Source organism: Trachurus trachurus (genome assembly GCF_905171665.1).
Source record: "Trachurus trachurus genome assembly, chromosome: 5".
In the NCBI taxonomy this organism is placed as follows: Eukaryota; Metazoa; Chordata; class Actinopteri; order Carangiformes; family Carangidae; genus Trachurus; species Trachurus trachurus.
In genome coordinates this window covers 23,847,637-23,856,453 of record NC_139896.1, presented here as the reverse complement: position 1 = coordinate 23,856,453, position 8,817 = coordinate 23,847,637, and the positions used below count along the sequence as shown (strand labels likewise).

Sequence of the window (8,817 nt, the reverse complement as noted above, 5' to 3'; positions counted from 1 at the left end):
TACAAAATACAAAACTTGGAGACTTGAGCAAAGAATCGCTTAACTAAATAATACGTTTTCATGGTGTGCTACATCAGTGGTATACAAATGTACAAGGCAAGCCAGTGTGGGTAGCGTAGATTCATCCACATTAATGTGAGACTTTTTTATAACCAAATACAAACTCCTCGTTGTCCCTTTAAGAGTGACATCTATAAATCTTTATGTGCAAGCATTTCTATAAAATATGACTTAAACACGCATTCTCAATTAAATTAAATGTAAAGATGGTAGATGTGTGTACATTTCATTGAATAAGTAAATTTTATCCCTAACGGAGTACTTCTAGATTACAGTAGTCTTTTACCTTAGTAAAGGGTTTGAATATTTCTAGCACCATGTATAGGCTAATGTTTTAGCAAATGTTTCCAGGAAGCATGTGAATTGGGACTCAAGGAGAAACACTAGGATTAACCTTCACAACCTTTAATGCCCAATCGACCACATGTGAATCAAACTGTATGTGTAGTGTAAATATAAGTGATTTGACAGAGGTCGATGCTCATAACATTTTAGACATAGTACAATTACAATAGTCAAATTTGACCTTGATCATTTCTACTCACGTGTTTGACAACCTACAGCTTCTTGCCATCTGCTTTTGGATTAAGACTTGGTGGACTCTGAATCTGATCTGAAGTTTAAAGGTGGAAAATAAATCACACTTTTGTTACTTAAAATGTGGTTTCATGGTTGGGGTTGCTTGATGAATTCCTTTTCGGCAAATGAAGAATTAACTTAACACGTGGTAATTACAAAAACTTTATTGGTATCTCCCTCTTTACAATAAAATAAAAAGAAGAAAAAAGAGCTCAGGGTGTTTTGCATTTGTATTAAATTTCACATGGACATAAAAGATACAGCGGAGATCAGGATTGTTTCACGGCTCCATTTCTGAGCTTCAGACCATTTCTAAACGGCATAGGAAGATGGTCAGTGAGTATGACTGGGTAACATGTCCTTAACAACAAATATCAGTGTGAAACCTCTAATTACATACCATTGGGGAGTTAAGTTGCGTGTACCAGGCCTGTCTGGTAACAGATATTCCTGCCCCTGAAAACTATTAGACTATTTCTCTTTCTGTATATGTTCACTGCTGCAGGAGCAGGGTGGGATTTGCGTTTGACAGGGTTCGTGCTTAACAGAGCAAACTAGAGTCTTTCAGTGACCATACAAACATCTCAGACACAGGAAGCAAGCCCAGGGAGCAAACAAAAATCATCGCCACATTCAGATTTTACTTCTTGCCGGACTTCTTGATGCCACTGCCACCTGGAGGGGAAAAAAGGAGCAGATAATGAATAAGATACCACAATCAATATATAAGATAATTATATGGCAAGTTTCATACAACTTGTCACAAATGTGGCCACACATAACACTAGGTTTTAAATTCTTAAAGAGTTGTTCATGCGTTAATGACTGAAAGGTAGAGTGTAAAGCAAATTTGAGGTCAGTTTGAGTTTCCATTGACAATTTCTAGATTAGATGCTTTTATTATCATTGCACATTTCCATACAATGGGACTTCCTTTGAGAGCAGTCAATATCATCATAGCATGATTTGAGTAGGGTTATGTCAACATTTGAGAAACCTGTATAAGATGACCCTTCTTCTGACACCGAGTGCCGGATTGCAAAAGCAGCACTTACCAGTTAGCATATACCCACCTCAGTTATTTCAGTGTATATGTGGCATGTATAACAGGAAACTCCACTTTATCTCACATTCTTCTTCTTTTACATAACATCAATGTTTTTGTTTAAAAAACCTTTTTCTTTTCTTCTTCTTTTTTTTATCACATTATAAGCTGATATGTTGATGATAAAGCATGAAATGTAATAATGAGACTGATGAACAAACAATACTGAAGAACACATTGCCTTGCAGTGTGTTTTATGCTTGCTTGTGCTTTGATGCGTGTGTGCTTATGTGCATTCACTGTCTGTTTGGCATCACTGGCTGCAACTCTGCACTGGTCATTGTGGTCATGACAAGACTGGTGCCACACCGCCACCCTGATCAAAACCATAGCACTGTCTATTTATGAATCGAAATCCTATGGTTGTTTATGGCTTCACTGTCTGTATGGGTGATTAAAGGGGCAGTCATGATGAGAAACGTTCCCCATCCACCCCTCTGTCTTACCTAGCGGTCCTTTTCCTGAAGCTTTGGCCTTCATTGCTTCCATAGCTTTCTGATCATCCTTTTGCTTCTGCTTGAAGGCCACATCATCCTGCAGGGACACACTCAGTTTACAATCCTTCAACTAAACTCGTCAAACGATTTCTTTCATTTTATGCCTCGCTTAAATTTAGGTTTCAGTTCAATTATTTGTGAAATTAAAATCTGAATAAGTTAAGTGACACTGATTCTCAGAAACGAACAGCAGACATCAGGTCCAATTCATCTGATTGCTTCAATAAAATCACGTACAAACCGGCATTTGAAGATATATGAGGGGCTTTTTTTTAGTATGGACTAATAATTACACAAATAATCGACTTATTGATCCATCTGAAAAGGCAAAAATACTTACGTCATCCATTTCCTTGTTTTGTTTCTTGGGTGCCTTCAGTGGTTTCTTTTTACCTCCTGAGGACAATAAAATAAAGGTTGTTTTGTCAGCACGATTTGCGAAAAGTGCTCATGTGGAAAAATGTCATACAACCATAGACAATATAAATATCGTCAAGCAGGTGCTCTATGACTTATTAGTAGATCTGTCGTTTAATGAAATATGCACCAGCGTGTATTTGGTGAAACGGGAGGGCAGCATTCAAATTCAAAGCATTGTTTTTCCTGTAAATAACAAATAAATTGTGTTTGTAAAGATTCAGCTAGCTTAATTATGAGTCATTTACTGAGGCCATGAGCCTAACACTTTGTTCGCTGACCAATTAATCGTGTACGTGGTTTAAACCCACTGTCCTTCGTGTGTGTATATTTACAATAACCTGCAGTAAACAGATAAAAGCCCATTGTTTAGTTTGGTGAAAGATAGAGGGGGCTATAGAAGGGGGCTATCAGCCTCGCGCTGTCTCAAGCAGCCGTTAGTAACAGCAAGCTAACAAGCTAACAACTAGCCTCCAGCCCGTGAAACTCGCTTCACTGAGCTTTATCACGCCGGCGTCCTTTACATTGGCCCTGGGTTTAAATGTGACCATCAGACGAAAGGAGATGTCTCACCTTCTCTGCCAGACATGCTGATAGCTGTTCAGAGCTGTTTCAAAGAGATGTGTCACTGTGGAACTGTAGAACAGAACGGACGGCTGCCTCAGTTCTAATCCGCGCTGTCAGGACCCCGTCGAGTTCTAACCGGAAATAGAATGACCACTACGTGCCTGAACGAAAACAATCACCCGGATGCTAGCACTTTTATTAGAGATGCTAGCTGGTTACCGGTAGCCACAATAAAGTTCATATATGTGACATTAATGCTTCGACGACATCGACGAAAGAAGGTAATCTTATCTCGACACATCACCACAGGTCTAAATGGATTTAATATGCAGTTTTACACGTTTGGAAACTCATTTACCTGCCAGAAACGTGGAGCTAAATGCCGGGTCAGGTGGGAATGAGGCATGGAAAGGAGGAGAATAACTGTGATATAAACACTTGATGTAAACATTGTCTTCATACAGTCTGTCTGAATATTCATCTGATGTGCCAGTCACTATTAACGCTGTTGCATGTCAGCAGTTTGCTCGCAGCACAATGAGCGCAGTTCACACAGCTACGTGTGAGGTCATGCTGTGTGTAAAGTCCATGTTGATTATATTTACTCCTATGTTGTACACTTATTTGTGGCTATGCGGTTGGCCGTGTGTGCAGCTTAAATAACCATCATTTAGTACAGGTGTAAGTGATGCCACTTCACATAAATACTACATTAACAGCACAGTAGTTTTTTTGTCCCCCCGTTGTTATGTCCTTCACAGTGACCCACATCGTTTTTCAATGTACTTGACAGGTTTCTAGCATCCTAGAGAACCTGCAACAGCTTTGACGTGGATTTGGTCTATCTTAGTGTCTTCTGGATCTTAGTATGATTCAGGACTGATGATGAAATAATCATATGTTGGATCTAGACCCCCTGGACTCCCTGATGCTAGCTCAGTGTTTGGTCTTGTCCTGCTGCAGAATGAAGTTATACAGAAACTTATTTTTTAGCTTTGAACATTAATGTCACTTATTGTAGAGCTTAATGTGTAATGATCAATATGATCCATTTTAAACAACTAAAAAAGTTTGAAAAATGAACACAGATGGGTTGCCGAGTTTGTACTGGGAATATTTTTAAAAGCTGGGCCCTGTTCAGTCAGTTGTCAGATTCCTCTGACACAACATTACACCTCTAGCTGATACAGTACACCAGGCCTACTCACAAAAAGTTAGGGATATTCAACTTTCAGATGAAATTTCAATAAATTGTTTGAGATGAAGAAATTACCATTCTATACTTCTACTTAAATATTCTACTTTCATCATATAATATCACAGTAGCATGCACATTTTACTTTCACGCGAAAGTCGAATATCCCTAACTTTTTGTGCGTAGTGCATGTAACATTTACAGTTGACAGTATATGAATCATCTAATTTATTGCTTGTCACTGTTGTTGTTTACAGCCGCCTCTTCCAATGTCAACTCTGTAGCGGCAGTAGAAGCTCTCACAGTTTTCAAGCTGCACGTCTGACTGCTGCTCTTCTCAATGAGGTACTTCTGCACAATTTTATCCAGTACAAGAGAGACACTAGTTTAATGAGTAGCTCTACACAAAATGCATTGACAACGCTGACGATTATCAGTGTCTTTACTCTATCAGGTACAGAGGATTACGGATCTCTTTCCGGGCTCATGGCTCGTGCTGTCTGTCCCGCCTCTCCCTGCCTGGCTCGATCGCCGGCAGAATCCCTCCGGTCCGAACCTACAGTGCTCACCAACAGCCTGCCCCTCCTCCACCCACTGACCCACCACCTCCTGGTGGGAAGGGTGGTGCCGAGGTGGCGAAGGAGCGCGCCCTGGCCGCCCTACAGGTACAGGAAACTGGAAACTGTATGAACATATGTTTTCGATGAAATCACAGAACCACACTGAAACATCGTCTTCTCTCCCTCCTGCAGAGTGCAGGGGAGTTGGGGCGGCAGTGGGGTCAAAGGTCAGCTCAAACTGCCACGGCCTCAGTCAACTACTGGTGGGGCAGATATGAGGAGTTTGTCGGGCTTAACGAGGTCCGCGAGGCTCAGACCAAGGTCACTGAGGTCAGCAGACAGTAAGAAGCTCCACCCACACTGATGTGATGGGGGTAGACACACAAAACAATTCAACCACATCACAAACTAAATTGCATCAACACCTCTTTAAAACTGTTCCCTGTTTTAAAGAGTTTAGTTGTGCTGCCTGGGAAGAACTGCTGCATGACACGGGTGTGTGTGTATGTTCTTGAATCTTGCATGTCTGTGTGTTGTTTAGGCTGAGGCAGCTTTCATGGTTGCCAGAGGGATCGTGCGTGAGGCCCATGTCAGTCTGGAGGCCCTGCAGGGTCGACTAAAGGAGGTCCGAGACCGGCTGGACAGAGTGTCCAGGGAGGAGACTCACTACCTGGAGCTGGCCACGCTGGAACACAAACTGCTGCAGGTCAGTGGAGGCGGTGAGAATTCACATTAAACAGGAGGGTCAGAAACTGCTCTGTGGCTGTGTGAGGTTTTATAGTGTTGACGATCCCGCTAGTTTGAGATTAGGAGAGGATGTGGAGGTAAATTTATTCTGCAGAATCATATGTATTGGATTGATAATGTTGGAAATGTACTTATTAGTCCCGACAGTTTAGCATGAGAGTAACGGATCAGCTGATTAAACTGTCTCATGTTCTCTCCTGATGCAGGAGGAGCGGCGTCTCCGGACAACGTATGAGAACGCGGAGGAAACTGAGAGGGAGAAGTTTGCCTTGTTTTCTGCAGGCGTCAGGGAGAGTCACGAGAAGGAGAGGACGAGAGCAGAGCGGACCAAGAACTGGTCCGTCATCGGCTCGGTGCTCGGAGCCCTGATTGGAGTCATGGGATCGACGTACGTCAACCGCGTCCGCCTGCAGGTGAGGAAAGATTGTGGTGACGGTCCAGCTGCTGCTTTCTGCTGAGGTTGATGTTCAGGACACCAGCGGATCTTAGTTCCAGCCTGGGCTACACAATTAATAGTTGAAATATAGTTGAAATCGCAATATGGTCAACTATATTTTCTTACTAATTTATTATTTAGCTTGTATAAATTTGTTTTTGACAAATCTAACTTCATGTCCATGTTCATTTTTGTACTATTTAGGGTTCTAACCCCGAAGGAGTAGAACCCTTCTAAAATTGTCCCGGTTTATTATTTTTATTTGTCGTCTGCCGCTTGAGCTCAAATTCCCGTAAGCTGGAATGAGCCAGAAACATGAAACTCCAAAATGATTGGAAATGATGTGCATCAACTTTTATTAAAATATGAGCCCAGTTGGCCAGATGGTGGCGCTGTAATTAAGGCTTGAAAATGACTTTTTGGGAAGGCAGGGTTAGAACCCGCAATTTTTAATTTCTTTCTTTTATAATCCTTTTCTTGGATAATATTCAACCCTCAAGGGACCACTATATCATCAATTTTTTTTAACCCTCTTCTGTTTCGACAACAAGTGCTGAAAAACATTTTTCTACAGTGAAAAAAAAAAATAAACAATCAATGAAAAAGAAACTGCAGTCTATGTATCTGCTGAAATAATCACAGTATGATTTTATTTTTTGTGCTTACTGTGCCGGCATGGATTCAGCTGACGTATCTTCGTTCTTCCTCCTAGGAGCTGAAGGGTCTGCTGCTGGAGGCCCAGAAAGGTCCAGAGAGCCTGCAGGAAGCCCTCAGAGTCCAGGCTGGAAACCACCGCTCCCAACAGGACGAGCTCCGGACGCTCATCGACAGCCTCAGGGTCACTCTGTCCGACGCCTTCACACAGAGGGGCGGCAAAGGAAGTCTGACCCCAGACTCGCTCACTGCACCTCTGTCCGCCTTAAAAGACCTCCGTGTCGGCAGCCAAAAGACTCAGTCCCTCCTGGAGTCCCTCCCGCCACAGCTGGGACAGCTGGAGCAAGGACTCGGCCGAGTCGAGAGTGAGTTGTCTGTGGTGAGGAGGCTGCTGGACGCCACGCCACAGGCAGCAGACGCACCGGCAGGCGAGCGGCTGCCAGCACCTCCAGAGAGAGGAGACCAGTGGGAACCTGAGGATGTGGTGAGACGTCTGGAGGACACCCGGAGGACACTAGGAGATCGAATCAGGACAAGCACTTTCTATAACGCTGTGTTCACCTACACTGCCACCGCCATCACTGTGTCTGCTGTCTACCTGCTGCTCAGAGGGGCCGGTTAGACGTGGCGGTGTCTCCACTCTGATGTTCACATGCACTGTAACACTATGTACCCGATGGGAAGTGACCCAGTTTCTCTAATAAACTGGTCTCAGGTGTTGATTTGGGCTCATGGCTGCTGCTATTTACTGCACTGTTGAGGCTGGGTGCTCAGTAATATCAGATAATATTTATGTAGTTTGATTCACTTCAATCATCTAAAACATTAAACAACAACCAAATCAACACCCTTGATAGAGACTTTCAGCTCTGGACAGCATTTAGGTATAATTTAATGGGCACTTATTATAAATTATGAAGGGGCTTAATTGATGATTAGGTACGTGTGACTGAGTTAGTCCAGTGTGACTTAATTCAGCCATTGTCAATTAACAAAGGTGACAAAAAAGTATAGTTCCAATTCTCAAACGACCTCTCTGAGATGTGTGTGTGTTTTCATGTCTGTCATGTCGTTGACTGTCTGTACTAAGATAGATGATGAATTAAATGTTCAATTGGAGGCTGTTGAGGTTTGTTGTTGCCTTTATATAATATTTGAACTGACTCAGTCTGCCTCCTGAGAGATTCATAAAGAAACTTGTGCATCACTGTGCTCCACTGTTCAGGCTGCAGACCGTGTTTATGTTTGTCATCAGTTGATCTCCTTAAGGCCTTGCTGCTTAGATTGAAATTGAATTGAATTGCAAAATGACTGAGTATTCCTTTAAATTATAGTAAAATCACAGCACCTCGGCTATGAATCAAGTTGAAAAAGTAATATTTAGTTTGAACCTTCTTTTTCTTTTCCTTTGAATAAGAAATGTTGACAACATTCAACTACTGCACAGCTGCACATAGACCCTTGGGCGCTGTAGTCACGGCTACAAATTCCCACCAGAGGCAGAAACCTGTTCCTGTGTTTTAATTAAAGCTGGTGTCTGAGGATGTTCCTGGATGATTAAATGACGGTGTTTCACTGTCCTGAGCCGCTGTGTTCAGGAACTGAGGTGTAGTTTTAATCTCCTTCGAACACAGCTTTACATAATGATGATTGATCAGAGCTGTATTACAGAAGCTTTAACTTCCACCAGCCACCAGCAGGGGGCAGCAACTGAGAACGTGATGGCTCCATGCTTTCCTCTATGTCATGCACAGTGAAGCAATATCAGGCAGTTCACATGAGCAGTGTCGCACTAAAACCTCTGGTCCAGTGCTGAGTTAGGTGAACTGACATAGTGACGTGTTTAGAAGCTCTAACACATGGAATAAGATGTACATTATCATCACATACATTAGGTGAGCCAATAAAATGTAACGTATATGGAAACAACATAGAATAAAAAAACATGGCAAATTGACTTATACAGGCCATTTTACTAATTTGTACAATTAAAAAGTGCT

At 42.3% G+C, this 8,817-nt stretch overlaps 2 protein-coding genes across 2 annotated transcripts; one reads left to right on the top strand and one right to left on the bottom strand.

Annotated features, from left to right (window-relative positions):
• Positions 1-788: 788 nt before the first annotated feature.
• Positions 789-3,354, bottom strand: tma7 (translation machinery associated 7 homolog). The gene is made up of 4 exons (XM_083971784.1): positions 3,232-3,354; positions 2,582-2,637; positions 2,191-2,278; positions 789-1,314 (listed from the first exon to the last, which is right to left on the bottom strand). The coding sequence occupies exons 1-4, from the start codon at positions 3,245-3,247 to the stop codon at positions 1,280-1,282; spliced, it is 195 nt and encodes a 64-aa protein (XP_083827910.1). The 5' UTR covers positions 3,248-3,354; the 3' UTR covers positions 789-1,279.
• A 31-nt stretch (positions 3,355-3,385) lies between these two features.
• ccdc51 (coiled-coil domain containing 51) lies at positions 3,386-7,791 on the top strand. The gene is made up of 7 exons (XM_083971783.1): positions 3,386-3,506; positions 4,678-4,765; positions 4,875-5,085; positions 5,173-5,310; positions 5,522-5,686; positions 5,934-6,140; positions 6,876-7,791. Exons 2-7 carry the CDS (start codon positions 4,761-4,763, stop codon positions 7,437-7,439), a joined length of 1,290 nt encoding a protein of 429 aa, XP_083827909.1. The 5' UTR covers positions 3,386-3,506; positions 4,678-4,760; the 3' UTR covers positions 7,440-7,791.
• Positions 7,792-8,817: the final 1,026 nt, after the last annotated feature.

Bases quoted from the DNA above. Each gene is read 5' to 3' on its own strand.
- tma7 (XM_083971784.1), bottom strand. The intron at 2,279-2,581 runs GTAAGTATTTTT...GTGTCCCTGCAG, and splicing joins AAAACAAGGAAATGGATGAC to GATGATGTGGCCTTCAAGCA. The intron at 1,315-2,190 runs GTAAGACAGAGG...TTTCCCCTCCAG, and splicing joins TTCAGGAAAAGGACCGCTAG to GTGGCAGTGGCATCAAGAAG.
- ccdc51 (XM_083971783.1), top strand. The intron at 5,687-5,933 runs GTCAGTGGAGGC...CTCCTGATGCAG, and splicing joins TGGAACACAAACTGCTGCAG to GAGGAGCGGCGTCTCCGGAC. The intron at 6,141-6,875 runs GTGAGGAAAGAT...TCTTCCTCCTAG, and splicing joins TCAACCGCGTCCGCCTGCAG to GAGCTGAAGGGTCTGCTGCT.